At 54.3% G+C, this 19,611-nt stretch overlaps 1 protein-coding gene across 1 annotated transcript in view; it reads right to left on the bottom strand.

Moving 5' to 3' along the window:
- The window catches only part of ARID1A (AT-rich interaction domain 1A), a 53,326-nt gene that overhangs the window by 3,012 nt on the left and 30,703 nt on the right, over positions 1–19,611 (bottom strand). The window contains exons 5-19 of the mRNA XM_058040245.1: positions 13,890–14,130; positions 13,534–13,623; positions 12,741–12,908; positions 11,730–12,045; positions 10,262–10,407; positions 10,073–10,182; positions 9,023–9,232; positions 8,363–8,570; positions 4,905–5,037; positions 4,430–4,602; positions 4,134–4,284; positions 3,314–3,445; positions 3,138–3,234; positions 580–1,444; positions 165–295 (exon numbers count right to left, since the gene is read on the bottom strand). Coding sequence (XP_057896228.1) covers positions 165–295; positions 580–1,444; positions 3,138–3,234; positions 3,314–3,445; positions 4,134–4,284; positions 4,430–4,602; positions 4,905–5,037; positions 8,363–8,570; positions 9,023–9,232; positions 10,073–10,182; positions 10,262–10,407; positions 11,730–12,045; positions 12,741–12,908; positions 13,534–13,623; positions 13,890–14,130 — 3,171 coding nt within the window. The remainder of the gene's footprint in view (positions 1–164; positions 296–579; positions 1,445–3,137; positions 3,235–3,313; positions 3,446–4,133; positions 4,285–4,429; positions 4,603–4,904; positions 5,038–8,362; positions 8,571–9,022; positions 9,233–10,072; positions 10,183–10,261; positions 10,408–11,729; positions 12,046–12,740; positions 12,909–13,533; positions 13,624–13,889; positions 14,131–19,611) is intronic.

Here is a 19,611-nt window from a genome sequence, read left to right as displayed (position 1 = left end):
GCACACACACAGATCACTCAGGCCAGGGAGTGACCACTCACAGCTGCTCACACCCCACGCTCCAGGTACAGAGGCTGCATGAGCTGCTCATTGACACCTGGCTGACAGAAACCCCTGCAGCATCAGCACTTCAAAGACCTGTCCCAGAGAGCATCTGCACCCACCTGGCTGAGGTTGAAGGTCATTATGCTGTTGTCATCATAGAGCAGGATGTTTATGGTATCTAAGGCCCACGTACTTTCAGCCAGCAGCCCCGACTTCAGAGACATCATCACTCTCCAGGCTTCAGGAGTTCCTGTAACATAAACACATGACACTTCCAGCTCCTGGAGTTTCAAAACAAAAAGGAGACACTTGATACTGATTTGAACCTGTGAAGAGCAGAGCCTGGTTAAGATGACAATAGACATCTACCACCAACCTGCCTACAGGCAATGCCAGAATAAGGGCTCAGGACACAATTAACCTGTAAAAATGCCTTTTTTTTTTCAAAGCCAGCAGAGCCCCTCTGTACTGAAGGGCCAAGGCAGCACCAATCCCTCAGAAGGCTCCAGCAGGAGGGCAGGAGGTTCCTCTTACCGATATCTTTTGCCGTCAGCCGCCTCCTCTGCTTCAGCACGGGTTGCGTGGCCTCCACGGAGCCGGGCGGGAAGGTGATGTCCCGTCGGATCATGGGGGGCTGCACAGCTGCTGGTGTGATGTGCGAGGCAGGCACGGGCGGCCCCGCCTTCTGCATCTTCATCCCCGAGTGCAGGAACGGGGATTTACTGGGAGAAGTGCGGTTCTCCAGAGGTCTGGGCAGAGGTGCTGGGCTGGATACCTGAGGAATGTGATTCTGCATGCTGGGGGGGGTCTGGTAGTTGGACTGGGGGGGCCTGGTCATGGGGGGCACGGGGGCGGAGGGGCCGTAGGGAGGTTGCCTGTTCCCGTGGGAAGGCCATGGTCCCTCGTGGTTGACCCTCTGGTCTGAATGCAGGATTTCATCCGTTCGAGCCACCCCGTGGTAGGCGGGGCCCTGCGGCGCCGCGCCCGAGCTCTGCCGGTTGGGGTAGCTGCCGTAGCCCAGCTCGTTCCTGCCCTGCCACAGGGCCCCTTGCTGGGGACCCTCGGGCGCCGGCTGGATGGGGCCCCCCATCATCTGGGGGGGGATGTTCTGCTGGGCGCCGGAGCCGGGGGCGGCCGAGACGCGCTCCCTGCCGAACTGGAAGGGGAACTGGCTCTGGCCGGGGCGGCGCTCGGCCGGGTACGTGCTGCCGTACTGGTTGTACAGGTCCTGCTGCGGCGAGGGCTGCGCCGGCGGCTGCTGGCTGGGCTGCTGCGGCTGCGCCGGGGGCAGCTGCTGCTGCGGCTGGCCCTGCCCCGAGCTGTAGGGAACGTTGTAGAGCTCGCCCTCGTGCCGCTTGGCGGGCAGCCCGTAGCTGCCGTCCATCGGCCGCTTGTAGTTCTGCGGGGACAGAAAGGCACAGACGAGGTCGGGTGAGTGGGAATTTGGGACTGTTTCTCTGCAAGGGGCTGCACAGGGAGGTGGTGCAATCACCATCCCTGGAGCTCTCCAAGAAACACCTGAATGTGGCTCTCAGTGCTCTGCCCTGGGTGATGTGCTGGTGATCGGTCACACCTTGGACTCGTGGATCCCAGAGGTCTTTTCCACCCTCACCGATTCCACGAAACAAAAAGCCAAACCTCTGGGCAGAGTCCCCAGAGCCAGAGGATCTGCCCCACGGCATGGCCTGGGAGAGGCTCTGTCTCCTTGCTGGCCATACCCAATGTGAAAGTTGGATCACTTGTTCCATTTCACAAGCCACGGCCAATTCCTTGTGGCTGCCTGGGGAGGTTCCCTGTGGATTCCACAAGGATGCCTCGGGGGCAGGAGTCTGCCCACAGAAAGGACTTTCCTGCAGAAAAGGCTCAGCTCTACTCTGCATTCACCACAAACCAGACCAGACATTGGCACTTGCTGCCTTCCACATCCAGGAATTTTATCTGACCCTATTTCTCTCATTTCCCAGGTTTCTGCTCAAGTATCAGACAAAATGCATTAAAAACTGTTGTACTTCCTGCTTCTTCCTTTCCTGTGGATTTCAAAACACTTTGCTGAAAGGAGCAAGAAGGCTTCTCACCCCTAATTCTATAAAGTGCAAACGGAGAAAACAGCCAACTGCTGCCCAAATTAAAATCCAGGCTCTCTCTTGCCTCCAAGGTCTGAGCTGTAGCTGCTGTGGAGGCTATTCAGACACTCCACGGTCGTAACTGGCTTCAGATGGAGCTCTAGGGCTTCAAAGATGACAAGTTCCAGAGTAACTCGAACTCTTGGCTCCGAGCCCCGTGGCTCTGGTTGCAGAGCCAAACTGCAGAGCAGTTGGAATTATTCTTAGCACAGCTCAGTGAGTGCCCTCTCTATACTCTCCTAAACCATAGGACTTAAAATTATCAGGAAAACATTATGGGTCCTGGCACGGATACAAAGAGCAAGTCGTATGTGAGGATTATGGGAAGGGATCCACGTTCATTCAAACTGTCCTGAAACAAACCTGATGGGTTTGGGAACAGCCAGGAGGAGGAGGAGGCAGCAGGGCCATGGAGTCTGAAGCCTCTGGCTGCAGGATGGGAGAGGGAAGAACCAAAACAATCCCCTGGTTTGTGCAGAACAATCCACCTGAAACAGCTCTCCTGAATGACCCAGGACTTGCTCCAAAGAAAGTCATCACTTGGACCAAAAGTGTTACAGAAACAGGATGGGAGTCACAAAGTTCCAGAGGGACAGAGAAGCCCAATAAAGCTCCCTGACCTTCTGCTACCTGACCAGAGCATGCAAACCACACAACCTCCATTCTCAGAACACTGTTTTGTTAACACGGCACTGGGAATGTCAATTAAAACTTTTACAATGGTTTTCAAAATCAGGTTGGACAGGGCTTGGAGCTCCCTGGGAAGTTGTCCCTGCCCATGGCAGGGGGTGGCCCTGGATGGGCTTTAAGGTCCCTTACCCAAGCCACTGTGTGATTCTGTGATGAGGTACCCAATTCCTCACATTCATAAAGCAAACGCACAGCCCTGAGAGTTTCCATCTTCCCCTCTTCACAAAGAGCACAGGTAAAACTCCCAGTTGAGCCAGCTGGGATCCCTGGATCACCCACCTGCTGCTGCTGCTGATACATGGTGGTTTGCTGGCTGGGGAAGGGGCTGCCCGAGGATGTGCCTTGAGTGGAGAATTGATTGCCATAGGAATCATGTCTGGAGAAGAGAGAGATGTGTCAGTGTCCCTGTCACGGGCTGGCAGCCCTGGCTGGGGACAGCAGCCCCTGGCACAGACCTTTGCTGCTGCTGCTGCTGCTGGGGGTAGCGGCTGGGCGAGTACATGCCCGAGTCGGGCGCGGCGGGCAGGATGCTGGGCTGGGGGGTGCCAGTGCCCAGGCTGCCCTCGGGCCCCAGCCCCGGCTCCGTCCTGTGGGGAGAGACAGAGAGAGCCCCAGGGGCACTCAGGGCCAGGCAAAGGGACAGAGAGAGCCCCAGGGGCACTCGGGACCCAGGGAAACAGAGAGAGAGCCCCACGGGCACTCAGGGCCAGGCAAAGGGACAGAGAGAGCCCCACGGGCACTCAGGGCCAGGCAAAGGGACAGAGAGAGCCCCAGGGGCACTCGGGACCCAGGGAAACAGAGAGAGAGCCCCACGGGCACTCAGGGCCAGGCAAAGGGACAGAGAGAGCCCCACGGGCACTCAGGGCCAGGCAAAGGGAGAGAGAGAGCCCCATGGGCACTCAGGACTGGACAAAGGGAGAGAGAGAGCCCCAGGGGCACTCAGGGCCAGGCAAAGGGACAGAGAGAGGCCCAGGGGCACTCGGGACCCAGGGAAACAGAGAGAGAGAGCCCCACGGGCACTCAGGACCCAGGGAAACAGAGAGAGAGCCCCACGGGCACTCAGGACCGGGCAAAGGGACAGAGAGAGCCCCATGGGCACTCAGGACCCAGGGAAACAGACAGAGAGAGCCCCACGGGCGGGCACTCAGGAGCCTGCGTGGCACAGGCTGCTCAGCACAGCCATGGCAGTGAGCAGAGGTGCCCGAGGTGCCCCGGGGAGGACAGGGCTGGGCAGGGCAGGGCTGGGCTGGGCAGGGCAGGGAGGGCAGCACCCACCTGACTCTGTCGTAGGGGGCTCCGTAGGAGTAGTGCTGCCGCTGGCCCATGGCCATGTTGCCCATGCCGGGGCCGGCGGCGCGGTTGTAAGGGTCACCCATGCCACTGTTGGGGCCCTGCCCTGAGGACATGAAGGGGTCGCTTCCTGGAGCTGCAAGAGAAAAGAACCACTGAACACACCCTTAGGGAAAGACACGTGAGGCTCTGGGCAGGAAGGGCGAGCAGGGGGTGTCCTGCAGCGCTTCCAGCACCCAGCCAGGCAGGGATGGGGGCTCCAGGAGAGGATGATCCCTCACCTTTCCTCATACTGCTGTAGGGATCTTTATTTGGCTCGTAAGACATGCGACCCATCATGTCAGAGGTATTCATGCTGGGCTGGTACCCTGGATTTGGAGTCATGGAGTTCCGTTTCTGGAACGTGGGATCACTGCCGTCTGCAAAGGCATCCTGAAGGCCCACCGAGTTACTCCTGCTCCAAAAAAGCCCCACAAACACCACATTACAGAGGTCCATGACAGTCCTCAGGATGCTCTTCCTCACATGCTCCCTCTCAGGGGCTGCCATCCCCTCCAAGGGCCAGAGCTAAGAGGAACTGTCCCTCCACAATGCTGTCCTCAGACCCGACTCCAAGATTAAATAACCTTCACACACGATGTTGCTGTCAGCCATGAGGGAAGGAGCCAAGCTGTGGAGTCCCACCAAAACAGACACCCAAGGCCCCAACATCTGCAGCAATGACCCAGAGGTGTCACCCCAGCAGCAGTGCCATACCTGATGCCTGGCAAAGGCGGCATCTGACTGTGAGGCGTCGAGGCTGGAGTTGGTGGCTTCAAGTCCCCTCCTTCTGCCATGGAGCTGCTGGTGGACTGAGGTGTCTGAGGGCCCTGCATGGAGCCTGAACCCGCTGCAAGAGGAGGAACATGGGGTGAGCAGCCTTGCACCCTAAGGATGCAACCCTGAACCTCCCAGAGTCCTTTGAGGAAGAGACAGGTGAAATATGGCCAAGAAAGCATGAGGAGCTCAGCAGTTCAAGGACAGGCTGGGCCAGGCTCCCCAGAAGAACCCAAAGCTGACAGGTTGTGTCTCTGCTCATCTTAACCCCGTTCCCTTTTCCACACCATGGGCCTGTGTGGTGCTTCCCACGTTATCCTGCCAGAGCTGATGCTCTGGAGGGCACCACGTGGCAGGAACGTGGGGCTTCTGCCAAGTGACAACAACCCCTGATGTGCCTGTCACCTTCACATCCCCCAGCCAGGATGGAGGGCTGGGACGCTGTCCTGGGAGCCCCAGGATCTCCCCAGCCATGGAAACCACAGCTGAAGGAGGCTCCTCTGCCTGCTCTGCCCTCCCAGAGCAGTGAATTCACCAGTGAAGCACCACTCCCAAGGATTCCTGGAACAGGGAATGCGCACAAAACCCGTCCAGCAGGTTCCCTGCAAGCCCCAGCTTTCTGCTCCACTGAGCCTTGACCAAACCCCCCTGTGCAATCCAGCAATCCAGCTGTGCTGCAGCTCCAGCAGCTCTCCCCTGGCCCGGGATCGCTGTGACAGCATCAGCTCAGGTTCAGCCGCTCCTCGCAGCTGGCAAGAGCTGAACTCTTAATTAATGTTTCCATTAGTTCCGTCCCCAGCACCCGATATCCCTCAGCCTCAGCCCTGCCGGCTGATGAGTCATTTCAGCTATTCATTAAAATCCTCCGAGGTCACGTCCAGGCCATGTTTGTTTACACCCCACCTTCCTGGCACCCTGTCCTGTGCTCTGCGACTCCCTGGCCGGGAGGGCTGCAGGAGGAAGGGCAGCAGGAGCTCCCTCACTCACAGCCCCTCCCTGGCAGCCCAGCCCTGCTGAATCCCCCGGGAATGGCTCTGGAGGAGTCCCTGAGACATTCCCCGAGACATTCCCCGAGATATTCCCCAGACATTCCCTGCCTGCTGCCGTTTGGTGTTTGTCCCCAGCTCCCGCTGTCCCTCCCACTCACAAACTCACCCGGAGCTGGAGCAGGGCCAGCTCCACGCTCTGGGAATTCCAACCTAAGGTGCCTCCCCGGGGACTCTGCCAGAGGAAACTCCCAGTGCCCATGAGGGAGCTCCCAGTTCCCTCTGGCCCCCATCCCTGGGGCACTGCTGGCTGCTGAGGGTGTGATGGACACGGACGAGCTCTGGCACCAGGAGCTCCACCTCTGCAGCCCCAGGAAGGGTTAATGGAGAGCAGCACAGTGCAACCCTCACCATTCCCAAAGTTCTGCAGGAGTTAATTGGGCAGAACAGGCTGAAATGAAGAGCGAGCCAATGCCAACAGGTTGTGAGGTCTGCAAGGAGAGCAAACCACGTCTGTGGGACAGCAGAGCCCTTCAACCAAATGATGAAATGGCTTCAAAACGTCCCCCTGTTGTCCACAGGTTCCCAAACAGGGAATTTATTCTCATCCAGGCGATTCCCTGGGGACAGGACTGTGTAGGGCCCTGGAAGAGCAGCATCCACACTGCCCTAGGGCTCCTCAGCCTGGAGCTGGGCTGACAGAGCAATTTCTGTCTGCCCCACACCCCCCGGCCCTGGGAGGACGAAAAGGAAAGTGAAAGAGGAGCAGGGACAGCTGAGTGATTCAGCAGAAAGCATCAGAGCCACCAGCCAGGCTGCAGTGCTGCCCTGCACGTTCCCAGTGTGGGAGCTGGAGCACCCAGAGAAGGGTTTGAGCTGGAAATGCAGCAGGGTCCTCCCAGAGCAGGACCCAAACGTGCAGAGTTTGGGGTAAGAGCCCTGCAAATTCCTCCTGCTGAAGCAGGAGCTCAGCCCAGAAGGCAGAGCCAGGCCCTTCCTTCCCAAACACCACGTGAGCTAAAACAAAACAAAATCTGATGCAGCACCTAATCCACTCTGACACACACCTAGAGCTACAGCAAGTCTAAAGTGGCTTTCTAAAAGTCTCAGCTCTCTCCAAATAAACTCTAAATGCTCTCAACATCTTTGTTCCACTGCACTGGGGGGCAAGAAAGAGGTTTTGGAAATTAAGTGGGATTGGATTTGTGGTGTAGTTCGGGCAGAACTCAGACCCACTTTGGACAGAGGTTCAGTCTAATGGCACAGAAGTTTCTTTATCTTGCAGAACACACAAGGCTGAAGCTCCATGGGGCAGGTTTCCTGACCAGTGACAAGACAGGATTTAGTACTTTACAAAACCCCTCCTGTAGCTGGAAGGAGAAATGTGGTGCCCAGCAGAGCACTGGGACAGGCCCACTGTCCCTGAAGGGTCCAGCAGGGCTGGGACACAACTGCACTGCAGGCAAAAGAGCTTCATTATTCTGCTCCTCAGGAGCCAGACGAACATGGTGCCAGCTTTCACAACCAAAAAGGCATTTTTTTGCAAACATTATAGGAACTTCAAAGCAGACCAAGTTTTTGTTTCACCTACATGAGCAGGCTCCTGACCAGAAAAAGCATCTGAAGATTTTTACTTATAAGACAAACTGGAAAACTCAAGCTTAAAGAAGAGTTGGCAAATTCAGCAGCAATTCAAGCAATGAACTCAATGCAAATGAGACAGAAAGGATCAGACTTTCCAAAGACTAAAGAGCACAACGTGCATGGCTGGCCTGCATGTCTTTTCTTTTTTTGTTTAACAAATCTGAATTGAGCATTATGCTTAAATATTCAGAAACAGGAGCACCCCCTAAAATCTGAAACAACAGCAAAGGTGCATTTTAAAGATTCCTAAAGCATGTTGTAGGCCTCTAGTGCTCTGAGCACAGAGCCCCAGAATGCCCTCCCTGGCTCCTGCTGAGGGCTGAGAGCAGGAATTCCTGAGGAGGGTGAGTGCACACCCACATGCAGCCTCTCCTCCAGAAGGAATCACTGGCACAGTCCAGAGCAGCTCAGCTTTTACAGTGGGCTCCCAAACAGGAGCAGTAGCAGGGGCTGCTGCTGGAGCCACCCTGCAGGGAAACTCCAGAGCTCTCTCTCCTCCAGAGAGATGCAGCAGCAAGCACAGAGGTGTGTGTGTGTATTTTTAGAATTTCCTTTCTCTCAAGCTTAATCCAGAGCTTGGACACACAAACTGAATCCCAAGAGGCTCAACTCACTCCCAGTCTCACCCGCTCCCACTTTACCAAAGCACTTCTATCCTGCACAGCCAGAGAACGGGGGGGATTTGGCAGTTTGGACCAGCCTGGCCCCCAGCACGTGCCACAGACCCTCCTGCTCACACAGCCCTGCTCAAACCAGGCCTGGCCTCACCTGGAGACGGGGGCTGGATCTTGGTCTGGGATTTCTTGGAGTCAGCAGCTGCGAAGATGTCGGGCGGGGGATCCTCGCCGCGCTCGATCTTGCACTCGAAGGCGTACAGACACTGGATGTACTGCTTCTTCAGGGAGCTGGCTGCGCTGCTCGACGTGCCCACGTTCAGGTTGGTGGCCAGCTCGCGCCACTTCTTGTTCTTGTTGACCTGCACGAGCAAACAGGAGGCTCTGAACTCCAACTCCCAGCTGTACCCCCTCCCAGAGGAGACATCAACCCTTCCCAGCTCACACAAAGGGTGCACTGAGGGCCAAGCAGAGCAACCCCAAAACCACTGAACTCCCTTCTTCACCTACAGGAAACTTTTCACATTTCCAGGGACAGATTGCAAATCAAATTAGGCACGAGGTCAGCTGACAGCCAGATGCAAAAACAAAGGCAGTGTCACCAATCTTTGCACTGGGCAAGCAGGAAAAAGGGCTTGGATTGGATCTGGCCACAGACTGTTCTCACCCAGACAAAGGGGGAGCAGACATCTGGCTCCCTTAAAGGATGCTGGGTTTTATTTACAGAAATAAAACAGATAAAATGTTAAGGCTAAATGGAAATGCATGGCTCACATCTGGCCCCAGAGCTGATCTTTGTGCTGGGGTCACTGACCTGAGTCAATCCCCCGATCTCCTTGACAGAGATGTAGAGCCTGTACAGGTCCAGGGGCTTCCTGCCCACGGCTGGCAGGTTGGTCATGCCCATGGCCTTCTCCTCAGTGAAGGCCAGGTATCGATCCACCCACAGCTTCCTCTCGGGCTCCCCTCCCAGCTCGTACAGCTTGGTGATCTTCTCGTTGGTCGTGGTAGAGGAACTGGACTTCTAGGAGAAGGAAAGAGAGATCAGGACTGAGCGGCACCACAGCAGCTCCTCCATGTCCCAGGGGGCATCTGGCCCTGTCTCCTGTGTCCTTCACCACCTGGAGTGGAGGCAGAGATGGCTCTGGCACTCCAAATCCTTACTTAAGAATGATCTCCTGAACTAGAGGTGTTCCTCAAAACTGGTATGTTCCAGGTGAACCCCAGACCCAGAAATGAGTGTGTTCATGGCACATGAGATTCCTTCACAGCACAGACCAGCCCTGATTTGTGGCTAAGAACATTCAACTCCTCTTTTGCCATAAATAAGAGAGGCAGATGCCAGAACACAGGAGCAGAAGTGAGAGATCTCCTGGATCTTCTTGCTGCTGGCACAGGGATCAAACCTGCTGAGCATTTGTTTTCCTTCAGGTAGCAAAGGAGGAGACCAGGGGCTCAGAAACTGCTTTTCTGGTGGTTCTTTTGAAACTGGTAGCAGCAATGCAAAGAAAATCACTCCCTGAAGAACTTGTTTGCCTCCCTCTTCTGGCTTTGATACAGGATTAGTGAGAGGTCTGTTTGTGAAACAACTGCAACACTTTAGTTACCACGTCCCAGCTGAGAGCTGCCTCGCTCCAGGCCTACTCCACCAACAAACTCAGGTTTGTTTACGCTGCTTTTGGCAGTTTCACTGTGGCAGGTAATAATTCCTAATACTGAATTTGTTTTCCTGGTGAAATCCATGTGTCCCACAGGACTGGGAAGCGTTCCCCTCCACTGTTCAATCCAACACAACACATGGCTTTATTTCCCTGGATGCCGAGGAGGATGGGAGTCAATAAAAACAAAACCCAGAACGTTTTACCTTTGACTTGGATTCTGCTTTGGGCGTCCCATCTGCCTTGTTGTTCATTTTAGTTGCAGGTGTTAATTTGACATCCCCGAGTCCCATCATTTCAGGGCTGGCTGCCATCCCTGGGAAGTTAAAGGAATCTTTAACACTGATTCTCCTTCCACGCAATGACATCAGTGAGCTCCTAAAGCTCTGGCTTACCTGCAGAGTTGTTGGCCATGTTGCCCCCCATGGGGTAGGGGGGGCCCTGGGGGTTCATCATGCCAGCCATGCTGTTAATTCCCTGCCCATAAGGAGGCCCAGTGCCCATCATTCCCCCCTGGTTCATGTTGGGATAACCAGGAGGCCTGGAGGAGGAAGAAACACACAATTACTCCACATACTAGGCACTAGGATATTGCCTTCTGACAAAGCAGCTTTGCTAAAAGAAACTTTAAAAGGACAAGGAGAAGTGACTTGCCCCAAACCAAGAACAAAGACCAGGTGCTCTTGTAAAGCTCAGTGCCCAGAGCCCAAGCCACATTCTCAAGAGAAAAGGGGATGCAAACCCTTTGGAAAGTGGGACTTGAGCTCTGAACATTTTCACCCTTCATCTTGTTCTCCTAGATCCACAAACTGAGCCTCATTTCAGTCGTGAAATTGCCTTTAACCTGCAGACTCTGCAGCCCTGGGCAGTGTAGTGAGAATACAGGATTTAGAATGGTGGAATGTCCTGAGCTGGAAGCATTGTTTTCCTTGTACTGTGGCTCAAACTTCTTCCTCAAAGGGACAGGCTTGGGTGCCTTTATAGGGGTTTGGGAACTTGAGCCTTGGCAGGCACAGGTAAAAGCAGGAGGCTGCAGGAGCAGCCCTCAGGTGAAGATAAAGAGCAGGGTCCAGTCAGACAACAAATAATCCACCAAGTCTGGGGGAACCCAATTTAAGAGCACGTTCATGGCTCCCCTGGCATTCTGGTAGGCCACACACACCTACTCTGAAATGGGCAATAAAGGGGAAAACAACCACAGAAAACAGTGCAAAGTTCAGAGCTGAATTCCAGCTCCTTTCCCACAGCTGCTCATCAAGGCCCTAAAAGGAAGAAGTTCCTCACAGTGGACAAGCAATGCCTTGGATCACACACACAGCTGGGTGGCTGCTGGGTTTAGGGGCTGCAGCACAGGGACAGCATCTCCAAGTCACCCAGGGAACAGAGAGCACCAGAAAGCAAAATGCAAAAACAATTGTAGGGATCTCAGAGTTAAATTTTAATTCCCTTGTGAGCATTAAAAACTCCCTAAGTATGTCATAAATGATGTATGGAGGGCTGGAATGGTTTGGGCTGGACAGACCCTAAAGATTTAACCTCCAGCATGGGGCAGGGACACCTTCACTATCCCAGACTGCTCCAGGCTGTGTCCAACCTGGCCTTGGGCACTGCCAGGGATGGGGGAACCACAGCTGCTCTGGGCATTCCAACACACACACAGCTCCTCCAGGGTTTACTCTCTTTCTTTTTTAACACTTCCCTTGGAAATCAAACATCCATGAAGGACAAACCTCCAGGAACCTCTGTGAGCATTCCCCCAATCCCCCCCGGCCCCGTGCCAGCCGGTGTGCCAGGCTCTGCCCAGCCCCGTGCAGCACGGTGTGCCAGGCTCTGCCCGGCCCCGTGCCAGCCGTGCCCCCCTACCTGTTCTGGATGGAGTTGGCAGCGGCGTGCATGGCGGCGGCGGCCGCCTCCTGCGCCTTGCGGTTCATGCCGGCGGGCGGGGGGCACATCCCGCTGCCCACCTGCGGGGGCATGTTGGCCATGTTGGGCCCGTAGGGCCGGCTGCCCATGGCCCCGTGGCCCATCCTGCCCGGGGGCAGCCCGCTGTACGGGGGCACCCCGCTCTGGCCGTGCATCTGGCTGCCCGCCCCCATGGGGTTCATGCTGCCCCCCATGCCCGGGCTGGGGTAGTTGGCGTTGGACATGGCGTTGTAGTTTGGCTGCCTGGGGTACCCTCCTGGGGAGAGAGCACAGGGGAACGCGGCGTCACTCACCCCGTTCCGTTCATGAATCACCACAGAAATCCTCTATCGGCAAATATTTAAAGATCACTAACAGAGATGAGGGGGAGTGTTCACACCTCAACACAAAGTCAAAGTACTTGGATATAAGCCACGTAAAATGTGTTTTGACACAGCCAAGTAACAACATCGATTCAGAAGCTGCCTGAAACTCTCCCAAACCTCAGCCCAGCACAGAGAGCTAAATGGCCCAGGACAGGATGGAAAATCCCACATTAACCCTTCCCAAAACAGGCATCATCTTCCTCTCCAAAGAGAGCCATCCCTTTGTCACAATTACATGGGAGGCACAACCTGCTTATTCCTAAATAAGTCGCAAGAATCCTACTTTTAGAAGTACAGCTATCCCTGAAAGCAACATATCCCATCAATCTCAACAGGAGCAATGCTCTGGTTGGTATCACCCACAGTTTAAGAGGGGACAAATCAAAACATTTATCATGGAATCATGGAGTGGTTTGGAAGGACCTTGAAGATCATCCCATGGGCAGGGCCACCTTCCACTATCCCAGCTTGCTCCAACCAGGCCACGAACACTTTCAGGGATGGGGCGGCCACAGCTTTTCTGGGCAACCTGGGGCCCCAACAGGACACGAGGACAGAGAGAGGCCTTTGCTGGCCCCGTTCCCACCTTGAGGTCCGTACTGGCCGCCCTGGGGTCCGTAGCTCCCCATGGAGTTCTGCTGGTAGGGCCCCATGCCGGCGTGCATCTGTGCTCCCGAGGACTGCCGGGGGGATAAGGCTGAGCCGGGCTGGGGGGAGCTGTACTGGGGCATCTGGGGGTTCCTCTGCATGTACCCTGCACACCAGGAGGGAAAACAGCGTTAGTGCAAAGCATCCCGAGCTGCCAGTGCACACACGTGTGCCAGGGAACAGCCCCCAGCACTGACAGAATCCTTCCAGCAGCAGCCTGCACACATTTTAGTGGCTGCATTAAGGAGCCTGTGTTATCTGAGCAGATAACAGATCCAATTTCCTGTTTTAGTCAGGAAAAAAAACCCCTTAGTGTCACAGCAGAAGCCAGTACAGCTCTGCAAATCCTTGGGGCTTCTTGTTCTTGGTTTTTGTTCACTTGTTTCTTTTCTCAGGGTGACAACTCTATACCTTCAGCCAGGAGAGCTGAAATTTTACATTCATTTTTCCCCCCAAAATTTTACTCTCTCAAAGGGCAAAGGCACACAATATTGCTGTGAGCACCCCTTGTTTTGAAGCTTAAAGCATGTTAAAAAGCCAGAGAAAACATCTTAGAAGCCAAAGCACCAGTTTGGATGGAACATTCAGAGGCCAAACAGCCACCAAGAGCTGAATTTACTGCAAGGCGCCCCAACACTTCAGCCTGTATTCCTGGGGCAGCTTTCCAGTGCTCAGCCCCCTGGACCCAGGTGCCCAGGGCAGGGAGCTGGAGGCAGCAGGGTGGGACCCACCTCGGTCCTGCGCGATGCTCGACTGGTTCATGGAGGGGTGCAGGATCGTGTCCGACTGGCCACTGGGAGGGCGGGGAGGCATCTGATTGCCTGGGCCACAAAAGGACACACACCATCAGCACAGACCCCCACACAGCCAGCAGGCACAGCCCAGAACCCCAAACGAGCCCAGGACAAGGGGAGAACAGCAGCAAGCGGTCACTCAGGCCGGAGCAAGGGCACTGCTGGCTCTCCAGCACCTCATCCACCCCAGAAACCTCTCACACACACCAAGGAGCTCGGAGGAGCTCAGTGAGCACCCAGGGCAGCTCTGGGCAGCACAATTCAGCCCCAGCAGAGCCGGGGTGAGAGGTTACCTGGGACTGCAGCAGGGGACAGGGGGCCGGAGCGGGACTGAGCAACGCTGGCTGGAGATCCAACTGGGGAGGGGGAGGGTCCTCTGATGCCTGGCAGGTGAGGAGAGGTATGTGGCGAGAAAGGAGACTGAGCTGGGTTACTCTGCTCTCCTTGGCTGCTGGAAATCCCTGATGTGCTTACTCCAGGGCTCAGGGCTCCTTCGGTCCCCATGGGCAGGTCATCTATGGAACCAGACAGGTCCTGCAGGGCACAGAAACACATCAGAAACCACAGAGCCACGGGGCTCAGGAGGAGCATCTGTCCCTGGGCATGCTGCACTCAGGAGTCAGTGAACTCTGCTTGCTGCTGGTACCAAAGGCTGCTGCCAGACGTGTCCTATCCTGCTGCCAGCCTGAACCCAGGAGCTCCTGAGCTGGTTTGCTGCTGGCCCAAACAACCGGCTAATTTTCCTTTTAATTCAGTTCAGAGGTGGGAAGGTAAAGAATGCATCAACAGCACACGTAAAGCTGCAAACACAGGAGACAGTCCATGTGATCATGGCTTGGAAGGGAAACGTGGCTCAGCCTCTGAAAGACAGAAAACTCCTGCCTCACCATAATTAATTCATAAACCTCCTATGAGCTGGGAAACTACTCACTTGAGATGGATAAAAACAAACTAAACAGAGATTTAAAAGAAAACCATAAAATACTCTTCAGGGTTCCCACTTCCCTTTCTTCAAAGACAGCAAAAATTAGCAGTTACTGCATCAACCTGTAAAGTTTAGCTTTTCTCAAAGGCAAGGCTAGAAAACACCCTTCCTCCTGCATGTATTCACCTTGCAGAAGAAAAGCACAAAAAGCCTAAGAGAGCTGAACCCTCCAATTGCCACAGCATCAAGAACCAGCTGGCAAGTGTGGAATGGGGCTAATTCCAAGGAGCTGATGCGCAGATCAGATCCAGCATGCCCAATTGTGCTGGCTGGCTGCTAACAAGGTGCATCAGCTGCTCAGGCTTGGCCTGCACTCAATGAGTCAGGAGAGCCCCAGCCAGAGGAAGTGGCAGCCTATTTGAACAGAAAGCTGGGAAGTTGTAACTATTCCAGGGATTAGATAAAATCGCTGCCAGAGGTTCAAAGGATCACGGCAGGTGAAGAAGTGGAGGCCAAAGCTTACCAGGACTTCACCTACCCCTCCTAAGTCTTCCAAAGCAATCAGCTCTGGATCAGAAGGGTTCTGGGTGAGCCCTGAGGGAATCCCAGGTCATTCTCCCTGCACAGAACTCAGCTGCGCAGCACAAGCAGAGCCAACCTCATTTAAACCCCACGGAGAAAGGCCGAGGCAGCTGATAAATCACCTGGCCAGCCTGGTTCCATTCCCACTGAGAGCACAGCTCCTGGTCCAGCAGCAGGGCAGGGAACGTGCTCCCAGCCCCGGCAGTGCACAGGGACCTGGAACAGACACTGCAACTCATCAGCCTGGGGGAGCAGAGCCCCCAGACCCAGCCCTGCCTGCCAGGGGTGTGCAAAGGCTCTGACAGCACAGCCAGGATGTGGAACTCAGGGAGAAGGGGAATTGTGGAGGAATAGAAGCCAACACGGTGACACCCAAGCACCTCACCACCCCGTGGGACTGGGACATCCAGAGGGCAGAGCTGGGCCTCAGCACCGCCTTCAGCTGCTCCAGCACAGCAATTTCCTCTGTTTTAATGGAATTTGAACAAAATGCTTCTAACAAATGCTGGCCAGCGTTACTTTGGAGCTGCAGAGCCCAGACACTTGGTGGGATGATTTAGTGCAGAGCGTGTCCTCCCTCCCCTTCCATTACTGCTCCTGTTGGAGAGCTCATTTCCTTCACCACAGTCTCTGAGGTGTATTTGCTTACTGCTCAAGTATTATCTTCCTGAGGGAAAAAAAAAAAGCTTTGTTTTATTTCAATGAAAGCTAAAAAACTGCAGAAAAAGCCTAAAAATAGTGTCTGAGATCTCTTGCAATTTTCACTACTTTCCTATTGTAACATCAAAAGCATTGCTCCTTTATGCAGCTATTTGGGTGTTTTTCCCTGGACAACTTTGACAAATCCCACATTCCTACTGCAGAAACCATCTGAAGTGGGAGTAAAGAGACATTATTTCCAACATTTTGCATTAAAAAGCATCAACCAACACAAACAATCAAGAGCAAAACACTCCTCTCGCTGAGATTTACTGCACCCAACTGCAGCCACTGATTCAAGACACACAAAGAGATTTCTCCCAGAGCCCATGAAGGGATCACAATGTCCAGAAACCAGTTCAGTCCAGCCTACAACTGGATGGAAATACTGGCATGTCCCTTCAATACATGAAGGTGGTTTTACTTTGAATCACCAAATATCTGCAAGACATAAAATGAAGGAACGTTAAAAACGGTTTGAAAATTAACTCCTAAGAAGCAGATAACAATCTGCAGAGCTCATGCCTTTCACCTTGCCTGTGCATCAGTGCTTTAGTACTCAAGGCATTTAAAAACATCCCATTTTAACGAGGCAGGTGGGTCCTGGGTGGCTGTGCCCCATTGCTGACACACCAGGAGGGACCCCCAGAGCTACAGCTGTGCATCAGGCTCCCAGATTATCAGTTTCAATGAGTTGGAAGTGAAATACACATCCCCCTTTCCCAGCATTGGGACATGAGCTGAAACAGGACCATGGAAATTGAGTAACTCCTGAAGTGACTTTCACCTCCAAAGATAGGTAAGTTTTATGAATTCCAACAATAAAGTCATTTCCCACCAAAGAAGGGTTCTGCCAGCACAGCAGCATTTTCTGAGTGTGTTATTCAGCAGGACTGAGCTGCTCGGAAGGGAAACTCCTGCAAGGGGAAGGAGAAAACATGGACTGGAGTGTCTGAGCCCCAGCAGCTCATCAGGGGGCAGCTGGTTTCCTCCCATCAAATTCCCTCTCAGGATGTCAAGCACCAGGGCACCAGGGGTTAATTAAACCTGAAAGACACCTCCAGCTCTGCCACCCCCAAAGCAGGGGAAAAGGAAATCCCTGCATCTCCCCGCAGCCTGTTAGCAGAGAACCTTTAAAACCAACGAAACCTGATGGAAATAGCGGAGCCCTGCTGCCGTCAGGGGGTTCTGGACGCAGCCCAAGAGCAGAGGGCCTGCGAGGTTTTATTTGCCTCCCACGAGCACCAGGAGCAGCCCTGGGAAGGCGCAGCAGCAGCACGAGGGCTCTCCCCTCTCCCACAGCACAGCCAGGGAGCCCAGACAGGAGGTGAGGCTCAGCAGCAGCAGCTCTGCCAACTCAAGGAAACGTCAGGGTCTGGAGAATTTCCTCACGTGTTTCCAATGTGTTTTTTATGCATTTTATTGCTCATCTGCCATGCAGATCAAAAAACGCTGGAGGGATTCCAACTATTTCACACAGAATCTCACACTCCAGGCTGGCTGCAGCCCCAAAGCCTGAGTTTCTTCACTTGAAATACTGCCCAGTGTTATTTTGGGATGTGACCTGATAGCGGAAGCCCACGGGGACCCGGGGAGGGAGCGGTTCCAGCTGTGAGAGAGAGAGGATGCCCGAGCAGGGCCGGTGCCAGTGCGGGGCTGTCAGTGCTGCTGACAGCAGGAACCAGCACAGCACCTCCTGCTCACACACACAGACCCTGCTGCAGGGGCCAGGGCAGCTCAGCCTGCACACAGATCCCTGCGAGTCCCACAACGAGCCGAGGGTTTGTGCTGCAAACAGCCGGGATTCTTTTATCTGCACCCCTCTATCTGATACAGCCCATTTGTTAAACAAACAGAGAGATGAAACAGCCAGAAACGCTTAAGATCAAGGTAACAAAGTCCCAGAGGAGCAGAGAGACTCGAGGCTCGGCTCCGGCCCATCCCACTGACCTGGAGGAGCAGGAAGACTGACCAGAGAGCAGAAGGGATCCCTGAGCAGGAACTGCAGCCTCCCCTGCCCGTCCCAGCCTCGGCCCTTCCACGTGGGAAGTGTGGGGGAACAGGGACTGATCTCACACCATCAGGTCACCAGACAGCACTCAGGGAAATTATGGTCTGAGATGGGCATGTGCTGCAGTTTATAAATTCTGTAAGGCCAGTTGTTTCCATAGGATGCTCACAAGCAAGACCAGAGAACAATGGCTAAATTTATTCCCCAGTTCTTTCTGAAAGGGAAAAAGCCTCTTCCTTCCTTCTGATTGAAATACTCACTTTCTATTACAAGCTCCTTTTCTGCGCAGTTGCTTTTCCACTTACTCAAGAACTACCAACATTTAAAAATCACAAGCTTGTCCTTTCCTTCCCCTTTATTTCCACACCCAAAATACCTCAATCCTCTCTATCACAACAATCACACAGCTGACTGGCAGGATCTCCCTGCTATTTTGGGGACATGGATAGACTCGTTCCTCCTTTGGCAGCACAGACAAATCCTGCCTCTCATGCTCCAAAGAACACTTTCTCCTGGAGACTTCCCCATGCTCCACTCACAGCACCCCCACAAAGGAACCTGAGGTTTTCCCAGATGTGACAGGAGGGTCTGGAGAGGCCCTGCAGCCCCAGTGCCTTCCTGCTGTGCCTCTTCCAGGTTGCTCCCCCAGCAGAAACCAGAAGCTGGAGCTTGGGAACAAGCTGATGCTTGTCATCCAGAGAGATTTCTCATCCAGTGTCCCCAAAGCTGACAAATCAAGAGTCAGAACAGAGATTTTCCAAGTCTTGTCCTATCCCAAAAACATGCAGCTTGTGTCAGGGATGGCATCATTCCCCTCACTCCACTGTGGAGAGGAACACGAGTCCATCTTCCCAGCACCAAAAGCACCTTCAGGATCCTTCCTGGCGTGGGCATGGGCTGGACAAGACACAGAGGGGACGCCCTCCTTCAAAATGGGACAAGCCCAGCAGTCAGAAGGAACAAAGGGATTTATTTGCAATGAAATCACTGGGATTGGCCCCTTGGATATGTCCCTGGAAGCTCCACCTCTGATCTGAGCAGGGATGACATGAGAGCAACAAGAACTGAGTTCATCAGGAGAAAAAACATCGAGTTTGGTACCAAACTGAGTGAGCCACAAGGACCTGGAGCCCTCACGTGCCACTCACCCATCCCCACAGTCCTTACAGAGAGGAAGGAAGTGCTAGACTTTACTACTTCAAGGGGAAAACACCTGCCCACTAAAACAAACAGCAGCAAGGCTTCAGCAAGGCTCTGCTGCAGAGTCCATATTCCCTTCCCTTCCAAGGAGTTCCAGCTCCTCTCAGGCAGCAGCGCTGGCAATTACAAACCTAAGATGGGGACTGGAACATGCCAGAGAGATTCGTGCAGTTTCCTTGCTCAAAAAAGAAGCTGAAAAGCTCATTCTTCCAGGCTGGCTTCAGACAAACTGGGAGAAGCTGCTGGCTCGAGCTGCACTGCAGGGAAGGGAGGCTGGCAGGAGGAGGGGCTCGGTGCCACACGAGGAATTTTACTCTGATTGCAAAAATAAGCTGCTGCTCTAATCCAGCTCAGGAGAGGTGGGTGAGGGTGGTGGGCTGGCAGGGACCAGGCTGGGGATGGAGCAGGAGCAGGGCAGGGGAAGGAAGGGCTGCTGGCTGTGCCACATTCCTGCGCCGGAGCCTTGCGGAACAGCTACCGCAGCAGCCATTGATTTTTCAGAGGTCGATACTCCACTCCCACAGATCTCCTCGGCAGGAGCTTTAATCACATCTCCTGCTCCTTCCCCGTGCCACCCCTCCTTCTCTTCCCCCTCCAA

This window comes from Melospiza georgiana, chromosome 24 (assembly GCF_028018845.1).
Source record: "Melospiza georgiana isolate bMelGeo1 chromosome 24, bMelGeo1.pri, whole genome shotgun sequence".
Classification (NCBI taxonomy): Eukaryota; Metazoa; Chordata; class Aves; order Passeriformes; family Passerellidae; genus Melospiza; species Melospiza georgiana.
This window is presented reverse-complemented; position numbering and strand designations above follow the sequence as displayed.